This window comes from Megascapheus bottae, chromosome 14 (assembly GCF_031878675.1).
Source record: "Megascapheus bottae isolate mThoBot1 chromosome 14, mThoBot2.hap1, whole genome shotgun sequence".
NCBI lineage: Eukaryota > Metazoa > Chordata > Mammalia > Rodentia > Geomyidae > Megascapheus > Megascapheus bottae.
The window spans coordinates 50334910-50352494 of record NC_143522.1 but is presented as its reverse complement, the minus strand read 5'-3'; the positions used below and the strand labels follow the sequence as shown (position 1 = coordinate 50352494).

The following is a 17585-nucleotide window of genomic DNA, read 5'->3' as shown; positions in this document are numbered from 1 at the left end:
AGGAACTAAATTCTGGCACATGCTGCGCTCACGCACTGAGAAGAACTTAAAAAGACAGAAGATTTTATCCATTTTTCTTTCTTCCATTCATTTAGAAAAAAATCCATATCTTTTTTTAATTAAAAAAAGTATGAGCATGCAGAACCATCTGGTCTGTATTATCACAGCAACCTCCTAAACAGCCTCCTTGTCTCTAGCCTGCCCTTTTAAAATGAAGTCTGTTTGCAACAGCCAGAAATATTTTTTGAGGTCACAGATCTGAACCAGTCACTTATGCGTGTCACTGGCATGTTATTCTATGACTCTTTCCTCGTTCTTGAGGTCAAGTACTATGTAGCCACAACTGCTGTCTCTACTTGTGACCTGTTCTAACTGCATGGAGTAATTTGTCTTTCCTTGTTTCATGATCTAACATGAAACATGGTACATGCTACAGGGTGGTCCAGACCTGTGCACAAACCAATTCATTCTTCACAAGCTTTTTGTCATGCTCTGTTGATTCTAGATTTCAGCATGGGTTGCTATAGCACCTATCTACCTTTAGCATGCTTATGTGGAATCTAGCCCAAGCTTTGTTTTTGCTTGGCTTGCATAATAGTTGAAACAAATAAACAAACTTGAATCTCACAAGACAAGGCATATTATTGTTAGTTTTGTTTAAGATACTATCATTCTACTTTATGTTATTCTTCACTTCTAATTTTAATATTGTAAGATGAGGGGAAAATATAGATGTACACCTATGCACAAAACACATGACTTGTAGAACCTTCTCAATAAATAGTTATTATATAAGCTTATTCCTTAAAAATGTAAAATTAGGGCCAGGAGTTTGGCCTAGTGGTAAAGTGCTTGCCTAGCGTGCATGATGACCTGGGTTCGATTCCTCGATACCACATACATAGAAAAAAATGCTGGAAGTGGTGCTGAGTCTCAAGTGGTAGTGTTCTAGCCTTGAGAAACTCCAAGGACAGTGCTCAGGCCCTGAGCTCAAGCCCAGGACTGGAAAAAAAGAAAAAAAAAGTAAAATTAGAGAAAGTCATGGTAATATATGCCTTTATCTATAGCACTTGGGAGGCTGTAGCAGGAAGACCATGAATTCAAGCCTAATCTTGTCTCTGATAGTTTGCAAATATTGCAAAACTCCTGGATCATTCAGAGTATTTGCAGCCTTTGAATGTATTTATTTCTGTATCAGGAGATCCCTATCTATTCTTGTGACTCCCCACATGATTCTTTGTTTGGTTTTTGTCTAGTTTCCATCAGTTCATACTTTTCTTTGGTGTTGTTATTTCATGTTTGCTAATGTTCATATTCTCCATCCAATGGGATATTCAGAAATATGAATGTATAGGATTAAATGTGTTATCTGCTTTATAAGGTCTAATCATGATGGGAGTGTGATCAGTGGACATACCTGAATTCGGATCCTTCCAAGAGGTGATCTATACAGTTATCAAGCCAATCATGGCAGAAGCTATAGTAATGCAACTTTGGCATTGGTAAATGCATAGAGTAACTTCTGATGTGGCATCTCTTTTATTATGTAGTATTTGTTTCCGCTATTAAATTATTTCATTTCCCTAGTAGTTTTATTCTAGGCACTCACTTAGTGCCTAGTGTTGCTTTAAAGATATTAAAATCATTTTATGTCCCCTAACCCCCCGATTACTCATATTCATGGAATTTCATATAATCAGTGACATTAGGATCATTGTACCTGCTTGTGACAGTGTTCTTTCCACAAAGTCAGTCTTCATGAAAGGCTCCACATTTTCTTTCAAGGAGTGGCACAGACATACTATATTCCAGACATACTATATCTGTTATAAAGCATTACTAAGGGAATATTTTAGGAGCACTAGACTAGAAATGTGTTCACATATCAAGTTTAAGAAAAGAAAAGAAAAAGAAAAAATCCTTTCAGTTTCGTCTATGGAAGAGGTGGGGACAAAAAAAAGCTTATTACAGACTCCTTTAGAAGTCAAGAATTTCATTGACAGTTTGTTAATGTACCGACTCAACAGCTTTCTCAGTCCATACTTGATATTAATAGTTAGTGGGTACACTGGGAAGTCAAGCAATATTATATCACTTGGGTAATGGTTGTATTAAATGGTTCTTTTCTATGTTATCAAGCTTATCAGATTATCTTTTCCATAATCATAAGTATCTATTTTCTAATTTCAGAATCAAATGCTTCTATGTCATCTTGAAGTAGAGCCAGTTCTAGCTGCATCTATTTTATACTCTTGACTTCAATTATGTCAAATTACCCAACCTGCTTACAGTTCCTTAGTTTCTCTTTGCTGTCAGGTACAGCTATAATGCGACTCTCTGAAATCTCATAATCTCCATTCCTTCAACACAAGTGTGTTGTAGTAAATAAACAGTGCATCAAAAGTGCACTAGGCTAAAGTTATAGACATAAAGGAGTTTCTAGAAAGTGTTTCTTTCTAAATTTTGGTGCTCTTGAGTTCATACCAAGTGTTTTCTTTTTTCTGGTCCTACTTTCTGAAACACATATTCACCTCATTCTGCATGGTATTGCTTCAGCATTGCGAATTTCTGCAGCAGTGACAAAAGGTACATGCAGCCCTGTTTTGACTATGAAATAATAGATGACAAACACTGTATAGATACCCAAGATTCCATAGATAGACTTTTATTTGTATTTACTAGAAGACTTGAGTTTATCATCTATTGCCAAATGCCCATAGCTAAAAGAACAATACAAAAAATGGTAATAACCCTTAGGAAAATCTAATATTGTAACTTTCTGTAATATTTGTTTGAAATGTCACTATGTTCTTTGTTCATTTATTATTAGCATACATTACTTATACAAAATATTGTTGCACAAAATAATGTATTTTATACAATATTAGAGAAACCATGTGATATTTGCCCTTCTGAGATTGGCATATTTTGTTTAACATGATGATTTCTAGTTCCATCAATTTCCCAGAAATGACAATTCTTCTGTTGGATGTGCATATTCACCATATTTTCCTTCCATTCATCTGTTGCTGGGTGCCTAGACTAATTTTGTCATTTGAATATTGTGAATAGTGCTACAATAGATGGGTTTGCAAGTATCTCTCTTGTATGCTGACTTAGATTCTGTTAGGTATATACTCAGGAGTTATACAACTGGATCACATGGCAATTTTAGTGATTTCCATAGTGACTGGGCTCATTTACATTCCCATCAACAATGTATAAAGGATCATTTTTTTCAATTTACTACTAGAACTTTATTTGGTTGTTACAAAATTTATAAGAGTGTATATATTTAAAAAAAGGTATGTGTGGGAGAAAGGCAGGGAAGGCAGCTATTAAACCAGAGTCATCTTCAAGTTACCTAAAGTGCCAGGCTACTTTTAAACTATATATTATTAACCATTCCAAGAAAATGAAACAGCATAACTGGGCAAGGAAAATGTTAAAGGGAAAAACTTAAAAAAGGGAAAAACAAATCATAATGATAAAAGTAAATATATTCATGGAAAGACTTTGTTTTACTTTAACTAAACTTATAAAGGACCATTTTATCCATGTCTTTGCCAGTATTTCTTATTTGTTTTCTCAATGATAGTCATTCTAGCTGGGGTGAGATGAAATTTTACTGTCGTTTCTATTGGCATTTTCCTGTTGGCTGAAGATGTTGAAATTTTTTTCATGTATTTATTGACCATCTGTAATTCTTCATTGGAAAATGATTGTTCAATTTATTTGCACATTTATTGAATGGATTATTTGTTCTTTACTGTTCATATTTTGAGTTCTTTATTCTAGATATTAATTCCGTATCAACTGAATAGTTCGCATGATTTTCTTCATTATGTAGACTGACACTTTACTCTGGTAATTGTTTTATAATTTGATGAAATTCCATTTGTCAATTCTTGTTATTATTTCCTGAGCTATTAGAATCTTATTTGGAAAAGTATTACAATTCCCAAATCTTAAAGTTCTTCTTCAGTGTTTTCCTCCAATAGTTTCAAAGTTTCAGGTTGACATCAAAGTTTTTGATCCATTTGAACTTGATTTTTGAACAGGGTAAAAGATTGTGGTCTAGTTTTAGTCTTTTACATGTATCCAGTATGATTTTCCAGTATCATTTTTTGTATCAGAATACTGGGGCTGTGTGAATTTATTTCTGGGTTTTCTGTTTTATTCTGTCAGTTTACATGTCTGTTATTGTATCAGTATCATGCTGGTTTTGTTACTACAGCTCTCTAGTATAGTTTGAAATCAAATATTTCATACCTCTTTTTACTCAGGGTTGCTTTGGTATTTGTGGGGGGCTTTGTGTGTTTCTATATGAATTTGAGGGTTTTTTCTTTCAGAAATATTTCTGTCTTATGAAAGAAACTTACATAAAAATTCATCATTTTATCATTTTTCTTTTAGTTAAAATTCTCATCTTTATAGAATGTTCTTCCTTCATTTTCAGATTAAAAAAATCTGTTTCTGTATTCTTCCTAAAGACTTTTATCCATGAAGAAATGAAGAGTCTAGACTCACCATCATCTAATAAGATTCAGAATGTATTTCTTTCTCCTAATCAGATATGCAGATGACTTCTGTAATCAGAAGTCCAAATCTCTATTGCCTGGCACAGAATAGGCTCTGTTCATGGTTTCTACATGAATGAATGAATGAATGAACACCTGATTTCACAACTCATGATTGTTTAACCTCTTTTATTCAAATTTCATTCTAACTCGGGTTGTATTATTTTGAATCTCTATCAGATGTTTTCAGTACAAGTAGAATACAAGGAATGCCTCTATTTGTAAATGAATATTTAATGAGAGCAAAACATACAGTTTATGTCCTGGGTACTGTCCCTAACCTTTTTTGCTCCAGGCTATCGCTCTACCACTTGAGCCACAGTTCCATTTCCAGCTTTAAAAAATATAGTTAATTGGAAATATGAGTCTCATGAATGTTGTTGCGTAGGCTGGCTTTGGACCACAGTCCTCAGATCGCAGCCTCCTGAGCAACTAGGATTATAGTTTTGAGCTATTGGTGCCTGCCAGCCAATGTGTTCATTTTTTTCTATGATAATTGTGTACAGATTATTTAAAAACATATCTTGTTTTAATCAGTTGAGTCTAGTAATGAGTTCTTTTTTATTTCATTTTAACTGTATTTTATTGTTGGGATAATGTATAGAGGGGTTACAGTTATATTCATCAGGTAATGTGTTCATTACTTCTTGAAATTTGGTACCCCTTCTCATGTTTTTTCATCCCGTTCCCTCTCACATGCCATTCTAGTCATCTTGGTTTTCCCCTTCCCTTCCCAATTTTAGATAAAGAAATACACAATATACTAGGTAACAAAATCAGATACAGTAACCACATGAGCTTAACCATAAGGGGGAAAAAAGAAAAGAAATAACTTCACATAGTATATTATGAACAACAATCACGAAGATAAACCTCGTTTCCATATCCTAGAGTTCATTTTGTTTAGTCTCATCCTATATAGCTTTTGAGGTATTGTGATCCTCTTTTAGGTGAATCCTATATTTGTATTAATTCTTACAAATGAGGGAAACCATGGAGCCTCTGTTCCTTTGGGTTTGGCTTACTTCATTTAATATTTTTTCCAACTCTTTCCATTTCCTTACAAATGGGGCGATGCCATTCTTTCTGATGGCAGCATAGAATTCCATTTTATATAAGTACCACATATTCTTGATCCATTCATCTACTGAGGGGCATCTGCACTGGTTACCTATCTTAGCTATGGTAAATAATGCTGCAATGAACATAATTATGCTAGTAGCTTTAGTATGTCCTTGTTTCTGGACATTTAAATAAATGCCAAAGAGTGGGTCATAGGGCTGCTTTATGGTAAGTCTTTTCAGGAATTGCCATACTGCTTTCCAGAGTGGTTGAACAAGTTTACACTCGCACCAAGAGTGTAGTAGCATTCCCTCCTGGCCAAATCTTACACTGAAAACTAACCAATGATTGGTTATTATGATTACTCTTCAGTGACTGGCTATGGTTTTAATGCATTATAACTTTGTAGAAACAATTTTTTTGAAAACCATCTGTACTTCTTAAAATGTTTAAGCAAGTTTTTCTTTTAGCAAATTTTATTTTATTTTACTTTTAGTGAATGTTATTAAGTTCAACAGATGTCCACTGTTTGCAATACTTTATTGAACACTTTGTATGTGACCTGAATTAGAGATACATGTGATGCTGACAACTATTCAGATTACTTACAATTTGATAGACAAAGGTAGAAATAAAGCAACACATAGAATGATGAATTCCACAATAGAAACAGGTACAAGTAGCAGAAAGAAAAGTGTAATTGATATCATAGAAAGCATTAGGGAATAAAGGCTTCCTGATATAAGTAGTTATGAGTTAGATTTGAATTGTGATAGCAGTTTTTGTCTTTTAGATGATTATAATGATAGAAAATGCTCCTGATTTACTTATAAGGTAGCGCATTTTAAGAAATATAGTTTTAAAAAGTAAAGACTTGAAAAAATAGCACCTATGTTCACATGTATGTTATGTGGTTTATGCAATATCTGAGAAACTGCTGAAAGAATCCCTGTGATATTAGTAGATTTATGTATGTATGCATAAGCCCAATATATTTTCTGCTGCCAGTTTTTATTTTTTCATAAATAGTCCTATTACTAACATTTCTAAAACATGAAGAAAAGAGCTTATATGTGCTGGTAGAAATTCAGTGTATATTACAGAACACTGCTACTGTTGAGATAGCCTATAGGATGTGACTTTTCATAAAAGCCTAATGAATTTCTAGATTTATCAATAGCTTTATGTATTGAAAATTAGTGTGTCTCTTAGGTAAACTGGGCTGTGTGGTTCTTGGTAAAAAGTACCAAGTGATTTTGTACAGATGTTTTATTTGCAACTGACTTGTCAGGGTTTGATGCTTGTATTTTTTCTTTACAGAGTTTTAAGTTGAATGTAGATAGTCATTGTGCTCTCAAGGAAGCTGTGGAGGAGGAAGGACAGCAACTTCTTGAGCTTATTGCATCCCACAAAGCAGGTAAATCCTCCTGAAATATTGCAAGTCTTTATGTCTCCAGACTATTAAGAATGAAGAAGCATTGCTGTAAATTACTGCATACATTCACTTCCTTATGTATTATTAATATTTACATTATCAGATTGACCTTCAAGATTTATAAATGTTTCATATACTGCATACAATGCTGTGATACTTACAAGATGAAATACTGCCTCCAAATGGTCTGTTCATTTTATTTGGAGCTTGCTGTTCACCTGAGTTCCAACTGAAATCATATTCCTGAAAACTTCATATTGACATGATTTTTATGTAGGTCTTCTGAAAAGAACATTAAGATAATGAATGGGAATTTTGCTTATAGTCATAGTGCATACGCATTGGGATACTTATAGATATTATTATAGATATAAGGCCAGCAGTTCAGGGGTATCTGATTATTTCCCTGTGAATTCACACACATGAACATTTTACATGTTCTTTTCTGGTTTTTGCATTAACAGAGTTTTTGGCCTTCAACCAACTTTTAGTCTAGTATTGACAATATTTACAAGTTATGGATTATCAATATAAAATAGTTTTGTCCTTTTGTTATAATTATGCTGATAGAAAACTGTTAGATGAGTTATAGTGTAGCTCTTCGAGCTTGCCACAGATAAATAAAAAAGCATTACTTGGATATATTGATGTTAAAACAATTCTGATCTACTTACCACGTTTCTCTTAGAACTAGGTTTCTCAGTTTCTATGCACTTTATGATCATTACTAAATCTCTACAAGAAACATACATAGTCATTTATTTAGACTGTGAAGCTATAGTATTAATTCTTTTTATCTATCATGATTTGGCCACTTGTGCTTTTTCAGTTACCAACACTGAGTCTAAGTCACTGTTCAAACCAGGCCTCTACATGTATGTTGTTATCCCAGTTTTGTTTCTTTATGTCTTTGTGCCAAGAGTTGGAAACCTATTTGAAGTGATAAATACTAATATGGCAATGTCCTTTAAAAACATGGACATTGTTTGAATTTGTTAAATAAAAAAAATAATAATGAGCAAAGAACTATTCAGGTCCACAACTTGTGCTTTTCCCTCCTTTTGGAGAAGGACTGAAGGACATGCTGAAGATGATTGCAAGTCAATGGAAAGAGTTGCAGAGACAAATCAAACGGCAACACAGCTGGATTCTTAGAGCCCTGGACACCATCAAAGCCAAGATACTGGCTACTGATGTGTCTGTGGAGGATGAGGAAGGGACGGGAAGCCCCAAGGTAAGTAGCTTGAAGTTTTCCTTATTTCCTCTTATTTCTGTCTTCTTTTGAACTAGCCACCACTGAAGTTTTCTTTCTACCCCAAGGCTTTTCGTTTCTAGTGGGTAAACTTTATACATCCGTATATCTAGCTATCTATCTCTATATAAACAAAATGAAATGGCTTTAAAAAATAACCTAAAACTTTCAAGTTTTCCAGGATGAGGTTTGTTTTTTGTGTGTGCAAAGTGGCAGAATAGAAGGGTGACAGTACTTTATGGGTGGGAGGAAGGGGAACATAAAACATTTAGTAAACAAAACATAAAGCATCTTTAACATGAATAATCAGAATGGTTTTAAATTGTTTTGTTGCAACTATAAATCACTATAATCAGTGCAATCACTCAGCTCTGACATCCATTAGCCGCTTGGTTACAGCAAATTAACAAAGAAGAGAGAAAGTGATTCATTATCTCATTCCTGTTAATGACTATCAGATGCATTGCCTAATTAGGGGATGGTCATTGTAGTGGGAAGAAGGTCATATGCTTAGCTACAAATCTTTTTACTCTCAGTGTAAGTTCTCCATAATGGTGCAAACGCCAAATACAACAAGTATTTTAAAAATGAATATTGACATGTTTTGGTTATCCATTTTAGATTTACAAAATAACTTGTAAAGCATATGCAACTGAATGTTAAATAAGACACTTTTAAATATAAAATGTTACTGATCTTAAAATATATTTAAACTTACAATGAGGATATTTTACTCATTTCCTATTTTTCTCTACTTTTTTGTTATTTGCTGTCTTTTGTGAAACAAAACATAGAAAATAAGTTACATAATAGACAGCATTGAAACCTATTTTGACATAGGGGAAAAAGATTTAAGACTTCTTAGTCTTATTCTTGACATGGACAAAGTAAGTAAATCATTAAATCACTGTTAAATCACATCCATGTGGATTGGCACTGTGCTAAATGTACATAGAGCAAGATAAACAAACATGTTGCCTCTGAAACAGAGGAGAGCTAAAAACTAGCCCTGGAGTTCTGAGACCCACACAACCAATGAAAAGCTCAGGTTTCAGAACCTCAAACAACAAAGACCTTTAATTTTTTTGCTGTTGGAAACAAGTATAGAATGATGAGCTCAGTTCCACTTAAAGAAGGCTCTGTGGAGGAGGTCACATTTCAGGAAATACTTGAAGGAGGAGAGGTGGCTTGGCACATGAGCACATATTTGGGGAGGTGATGTAGTGAAAGGATCAAAGCTGCAAGTAATATAGCCTGGTGTGGAGAGTGTACTCATCGGACTGCTCTGGGCAGATGAGGAGCTATTTTAAGGAGTCTGCTGTAGGGAGAAGTTGACTTTGCTGAAGTTTTCACTTTGAAGGGGACTAAGGGAAGAATGATGGGAAAGACACCACTAAGATCTCAGTTGTGCTTTATTTATTTTCCTTAAAAGTACTGAGTACCTTTAAGGGTTATGTTAGATGCACTCTACATGGTAGATGATATTCTGCAGTACTTCTGTATTATATCTTCTCTATTTGCTCATTTATGGACCGCAACAAGCATAAAATAGTTCTACTGTAATCTTAATGAAGTGAATAGTAGCATTGAAAGTTAAACAGGTTGCCTAGGGGTACATAGCTTCTAAGAGAACTCAGAACTACATCTGTACCCTTTAGTGCCAGAGCCCATATTTGTTAACCACTGCTCCCTCTCTCATCTTTGCTATGAGCTAAGTATGGTACCATGCATTAGACATAAACAATTAGAATTCAGGCCTGTTTCCATGGAGTTTGTGATAAAAGGAGAAAGACAGAGTCTAATAATCCATGCTTTCACAGACTGGGGTATGCTATGAAAAATAAAGAGGAGCTTTGTTAGGAGATTGGTCTGACAGAGGTGATTTCAATAAGGGCATCTGGGAGGGCTTCTTTGGGGTTAGGAGGCACAAGTTTGCGTAGAAAGCTGGCTGGGTGTGGTCAGCTAAGGGAATGATCTTGGAGTAATTGTTTAGTGATGATGCTGATTTGCAGCATGGAAACTTTTTCCTGGACTGTAGTGTTGGCCATGCATGGGTGGAGTGGGGGAAGTAAATGCAGAGAAAGGCTATATGCCCAAAGTGCAGTTCCAGAGATGGTCCAAACATTATGTTGAAAATAAGTAATTCCATCAACAGGGACAGTTTAAAATAAATACTTCTAAATATTTTGGGGGTTATTCAGATAAAATGAAACAAATTGCTTTAAGTAGGGGTGATGAACCCAACCGATTCTTAATACCACATCAGACCCAACTGGGAAGAGTTTTAGAATCTGTATTCCTACAGACTTCTCAGAACCACTAAAATAGGCTCTAAGAAGGTACTTGTTTCTGTACAATTGCAGATATCAATGATTGAATGTCCTTATAATGTTATTTAAAGTAGTAAGTAATTCCTAGCAACTGGAACCATGTAGTTAACTTATGCTGTATCTTCTTGTAATAAAACATTTTATAGCCACTAAAAAATAATGTCTTCAAAGAGATTTTTCAAAAGTAGAAGAGAACTATAATATATAGTTAATTTAAATGTCTTTGAAATGTTCAAATCTCTACAATGAGCAAGAAATATTATGAAGAGAAAAATTAAGAATGCACATAAATACAATAATTAAAAAGATATTTGAAAGATAAAATAAGTGACATTGAGCCTAGGGAACATGGGATATAAAAGTAAATATAATGAAGGAAAATAAATATATATCTAATTTGTAATGATTTGATTGTCTGATTTCTAAAAACAAATGAAAGAAAAAAATGAAAAACAAAAAACCTCTATTCAAATAACTGTGAAGTTAAAATTGCCTAGAATCTAATCAGTATATTGTTTCTACTAATAGTAATTTATATTCCAATGTATTTTCATGTCACAATATATCCAAAGGAGTTATGTCTAAGAATAATTACCTTGTGAGGTGTTGTAGCTATCTAGAGATAGGGAAGCTGGAAGAAGCATAAGGAGTTTAAGATGTTGATCTGACAGCACTAGGGAAACATCTCTTCCTAGACCCATTTTTTTTTTCCGTACAAATAACCATATCCTTACTCAAGGGTATATGTAAAATCAATTTAAGACAAAAAATATGTACTTCTCATTAAGTTTAGGAAAAATGGAAAATTAGAATGACCAATCTTTCTATTTATTTTACATTTATGAGCTACTTCTTTTTGTCTCCAAGATGACCAGAATGATAGAGAGGCCTAAGCCTCTCTTTCTAGCATTTGAACTCTTAAGTCACATTTCCTGAATTCAATGACTGGCACTAAGTAGCTGGGTGTCTTTGAGAAAATAACTGCCTGTGTCTTAGGTTCCATATTTATGAAATAGATGTAACAATAATATCTACCTTGAAAAGTTGTGATGCAGATTTTAAGGCTTAGAACAAATCCTTGCACAGAGATGGTCCCAAAGAAGGGTAAATGTAATGGATAAACCTTCATATTCGAATGATAGAGGCAATAAACAATTATAATTGATCTCATAAAATGAATAGGAACTGATATAAAGTACTATGTGTGTAGATGGAAGGGTACTGAGGAAGTAATTCAGGGGTGTTAATATTTTTAAATGAAGGAAAAATGTATTTTTGTCAATGTGTAGATAACTGACAGAAAAAACAGCACAAGCAAAGAACTAGAGGTATTAAAAGGGGTGGCACCCCTGAACCCAGAGCCTGCTTCCACAGATGATGATTAGGCTGTCTTGTTGTCATCTGCTCTGAAGTTCAAGACATGACAAAATGTGATCCTTAATGAGTGATCTGAACAGTAATTGACATATCAAAACAAAGAAACATTATATATGATATTAAAATACATATATATTTTTAAAAAGAAATTTATCTTGCCATATTATACTAAATACTGCGGTATTTAGTATTTAGTGTAACTTAAATAAGTTACACTAAAGTTCTTTGAGTTTAAAAAGCTGGATTCAGCCTTTTTCCATGTCAGTCTTCTTCCTGTGATGTGACCTTGCACAGGTCATGTACAAATTGTGCCACAAAATGGATCTCCAAGCACAGCAGTTATGATCATTTATTTCATCTTAGACCTAAAAAAGAACTAAAATTAACACATAATAATAAAAAAAACCCTCCAGAATTCATCTTAGGTTTACTTCAGAAGCTACTGGGAGCTTGAGAAGCATAATAGAAAATCTAAGGAATATATCTAGGGGGTATTTTTCTTTTTTACCTTGTTTGAGAGACTGCAGAAAAGGACTTGGTCTTAGAAATCTTGTAAAGAAGGAGGATAGGAGGAAATTCAAAGACTCTGGGAAACTTCTCCCCCAGGACTCTGCAGCATACCTTATTTGTTGTATTTCATTTTTTAAAAAAGTGTTTTCCCAGGACTGTGAGATCTTTTATACATGGAAATATAGAGCAGAATTCAGCAGTACTAGAAATAAAACCTTATCCCTCACATCCAAGAATTGAAAATATGCTTGTAATTATGTATTTTAAGAGATATTGGTAAAAGTTTATCACCTTAAACTAGTTTTTCAGTATGTTAATTTTTTTAATGATGCATAGCTGGAGGGTTTTCAGAATATAGTGAATATCTAGTCCCTCACAAAGGCTATATTCTGCATTTGACCTTTCAAGGCAAAACAAAAATATTCTGAAAATAAAAAAGCATTAAAAATTTTACATTGCCCACTTTAAAATATTCTTATCCTCTATTTCTTTATTTTTTTCTCTTAAAGTATTCATCTTTACAGATGTCTTAGAATCAAGGCCAAGATTTCCCCATATAACTTATCTTTACATCACAGAAAACATACAAGCCCCTTTGTCCTTTTTAAGGAAACAGATACTTTTCTAGAACAAAGAATGTTTGAGAGGTTTATTGTAAATTCAGAAAACTTTACAGCTACTAGAAGGGTGAACTAGCCTGGATCCCAACCATCACCTTCATTTTCTAGTGAAAGGAGACAAAAGGTTAGCTACTTTTAACTCTAGGATTGTGCTTATTTTATCTGCTGTCTTTGAGGTTTTTAGATTGAAGTTATCATCCTTTGGAAATGGATATCAGAAACTGAAGGTCATCAATGATATATGTTAAACAATAGCCAGAGAGTAAGCTTACACACATTTAAAAAATATGTTGGCTCAGCCATAAAAGTGACAGTTCTAGATATTGACTGGGAATAGGCATCTGTGAGACCACTAACTTTGGTGTGTTACTGGCAATTTGACCTTTCCTTAGATATCAAGTGAGAGAAGGCCAGTATTAAGGCACATTTGGTGTGTTTGTTTACTAGATGCCTGAAGTCTTTTTCTTTCTTTTCACTTTTTCCTTTTTTTAATAAGGCAGATAGAACTCAGGGCCTGGAGCCTGTTAGGAAGGCTTCTTTAGCTACCCCTCAATCTGTCTGATTAGAAATTATGCAAATGAATTATGGGTAATTTTCTTTAACTGAAAAAGCATAAATGTGTTGAATCGAGGAACATTGAGATGTTTACTCTGTATGTTATAATGCAACTGGGTATTTATCATTCTGGAATAGAATTAATTCTGATTCTTTCAGAGCATTATAGTCTTGTCATACTGTTCTGTTCTGGGTCAGAAGCATAGGTAATAATCATCTTTAGGAGAGAGTTTTCAGAAATAGCATTAAGGGAATGGATAATATTGTTAGTTCCATGCACATTGATACACACATATATTCAACTCTGCCCCAGATACTTTCCTCTATTCTTCATGTCAGAAACAAAACACAAGTATATGTTATAAAAAGGAAGCTGAAATGGTAAAGTAAAATTAATGTAGTTTAAAAAAAAGAAAGAAAGTAGGCAAAGGCCTGGCTGTTATTTATTCAGTACTCACAGAAATTGCCCAGTCCTGAGCCAGACACAGAGAAGACATGCTTTTTTGCTCAGTAGTCTTATCATTTTAGTGTAAGCACACAGTGTAACATGTTGTCTGAGCTAGTATAGGCTATCTTAGATCTAGAATAATAGATCACCTGAGATTTAGATCATCTTAATTAGGATGTTGGCAGATAGAAATGGAATGGAGTTCTTGATGCAAGCAAATGAGTAGTGAATGCATTACCAATTCTAGCTCTTCCACTCTGAATGGCCCTAAGAGTCTGTATCTAATCCAGTTTCTTTCCTGCTGAAAAAATCTTGACTTGAAGTATCTAGGGTGAGTTCATTCTTCTACTATGGATTTTCAATAGTCATTCAGGGATTTTGTTATCAGAAAGGCACTTTTCCAAGCATATTTTTTGAAAGAAGTAAAAATGAGTAATTGGTTTGAAGGTCAGTCTTACTAAATTTGTGATAGAATTGAATAAAATAATTTCTTGAATCTCTTTGAAGCTCTTAAGTTTGCATACTATCAGATGGACCGATGATGAAGGATTGTTTTAGTCTGCCACTCTAATGAAGTTGATGGAAAAAAAGGTTAAGAAAATAAAAATACATAATAGATTAAAAGATATATAATGGTTCTATCAGAATCTGTATGGCATAAAAGAACATAGCTTACCTTATTCTTATTCTTTTTCTACTACTTCCATTGTTAGTGTCCTTAATAAGAAAAGAGAGAATATTGGAATACAATTGTTTGATGTCTCTGATTAATACAAGGAAATGATAAGGCAAGTTCATTTTTTAACTATTTCCTGTTTTATATTAGGGTAACTAAGCTAATTAACTCAAAAATGCATAATATTGGACACAGATTCAATGGAAAGTATCCATACAATGGAAATCTATGCTGCCATCAGAAAGAATGACATTGCCCCATTTGAAAGGAAATGGGAAGAGTCAGCAAAAAAATCCTATTAAGTGAAGTAAGCCAGACCCAAAGGAACAGAGGCTCAGTGGTTTCCCTCATTTTCAATAATTAGTACAAACCTTGGACTACAATAGCTCAAAACCTAGATACATAAGGCCATATAGGATGAGGCTAAATGAAAGGATTCTGGGAAATAAGAGCTTTGTATTATGTGATTGTTGTTCTTAATCTACTTGGTTACTTCTCTTTTGTTTCCCTTTGGTTAACCTCATGTTGTTACAGTATCAGACTTTTGTTACCTGGTATATTGTATATGCATTTATTTGTTTATTTGAAATAGGAAAGGGAAGGGGGAAAAGCAAGATGATTGGGAGGGGGAAGGGAGAGGGAAATGGGAGAAGTGATATACCCTCTGTCTAGCTAATGTAACTGTGATCCTTCCATACGTTGCAATAATAAAATATAGGTTAAAAATTATCCATCTTTTATTAGCAGAGCTCATATTTTGTTTGTTCTATTTTAAAGATAACATTATATATATAAGGAGCTGTTTGATATATAACAGAGATCACCATTTTTAAATGGACTGTAAGTATGTATGCAAAAAAGAGACAGAATTGTTTCTACAAATTGCTTTCAAGTTAATAAGTAAAGTCTTGAAGGTGTGAAACAATTACCTCTGTGTGAGATTTACACTTTCTCCTGGAATCTGTTGTTTGTGGTAGGGGAGCCAACTGAGCCAAGAGAGTTCTGCCTGTTAAAGAGATTTTCTTGCTCTGGTTCTTGTGTTTACTAACTAGCCCAGGAATTTTTATGAAATGACAGCTTTTAAAAGTTCACACACATGCATTTAGTACCTGAATATTCCAAATATTTGGTTGACAGTTCTTATTTCTAGAATATCTCTTCTAACTAGTGAAGCCAAGAAACATTGGAATATCCAGATCTTCCCCTTCTCATTGGAATACACTTGGAAGATGCTATTGATGTCATTATCATACTAAATGGGGCATCATTTTTGTCAAGCTACTATATTGTTCTTTTCCACCAGGACCAGAATATTTCCAGTTTTACCTCCTACTATACCTAATGTTTCTTATGAAGCATTAATTATATTAGAGGCTTTTCTGGCCACCACTGAGAAGTCATCTCATTATAGCTTTTGGGTTATTTAGTATTTGGGTTTGGCCTTCTAATCTTCATACTCAGTTGGCCTTCAAAGGAAAAAGAAAGCCTGAAAAAAGAGACTTGACCAATGAAAACTAAGAAGGGAACAGGTGGAAAAAATGAAAGAAGGAAGTATGTATTCAGTAAAATTCAGTAGAAGCTATCATTTTAAGTCATTCATTCTAAGTCTGTGAGTTTCATAGATATTAGTGTTTTCATACTTCTTCCTCCCACCCTCTCCCTCTGTGTATCTGTCTGTTTCATTCTTCTTTCTCCTCTTTTTCTTTGCTCTTCCCTCTCCCTCTATTTCTTCAAGATCTGGTAACTTTGCATATAACATCTTAGATATTATTGCAAAATCTTGATATAGATATGTGTGTTTATACAACATATTTCTATCAATACAGTTAGCTGTAACGGCAGACTTACTATGCTCTAGGTTCATGTAAGCTTTTGGCTTTGTTTCATTTCACTCTTCCCAACAATGTCAGAAATTCAAACTTCTGAAAATCTCTGGTGAAAAGAATCTTAGGTTATAAACATATATTACCTAGGGCCGGGAGTTTTGCCTAGTGGTTAAAGTGCTTGCCTAGCATGCATGAAGACCCGGGTTCGATTCCTCGGTACCACATACATAGAAAAAAGCTGGAAGTTGTGCTGAGGCTCAAGTGGTAGAGTTCTAGCCTTGAGAAAGTCCAAGGACAGTGCTCAGGCCCTGAGCTCAAGCCCAGGACTGGCAAAAACAAAAACAAAAAACATATATTACCTAATTACGTTTGTCAAGGCAATTTCTTAGAAGGTATCTATGACAAGGCATTTTTTTTGTCAGTCATTGGGCTTGAACTCTGGGCCTGGGTGCTGTCCCTGAGCTCTTCAGCTCAAAACTACTACCCTACCCCTTGAGCCACAGCCCCACTTTCTGTTTTCTAGTTGTTAATTGGAGATAAGAGTCTCATGTTCTTTAGTGCCAAGGCTTGCTTTGAAATACCATCTTCAGATTTCAGCCTCCTGAATAGTTTGGATTATAGGTTTGAGCCACTGCTCCAGCACAATGTGTGTTTTTCTGTTCTCCAGAAGGTAAATGATAGTGGCAGTAATAGTAATGTAATAAAGACTCAAACACAAGATCCTTTTTAATAATATAATAATTCAAAATAACATTCCAACAAGCAGGTACCACTCATTTATCAATCAGGCTGATACAATAATAACAATGATGGGACTGACACTTAACAGAGGGGAGTGTGTCACTAGGTCAAGGGAGGCTGGCAGGAGAGACAAACTGTGGATGGCAGGAAAGGTCCTTGAGGCTATATTTACA

The 17585-nt window shown here is 34.2% G+C and overlaps 1 protein-coding gene across 3 annotated transcripts in view; it reads left to right on the top strand.

Moving 5' to 3' along the window:
• The window catches only part of Akap6 (A-kinase anchoring protein 6), a 461670-nt gene that overhangs the window by 229762 nt on the left and 214323 nt on the right, over positions 1 to 17585 (top strand). For 2 of the 3 annotated variants that reach the window (XM_090345199.1, XM_090345200.1), the window contains 2 exons: positions 6963 to 7059; positions 8145 to 8311. In XM_090345199.1, the coding sequence (XP_090201325.1) occupies positions 6963 to 7059; positions 8145 to 8311 (264 nt within the window). The remainder of the gene's footprint in view (positions 1 to 6962; positions 7060 to 8144; positions 8312 to 17585) is intronic. The other variant, XM_090345201.1, reaches the window with a different exon arrangement.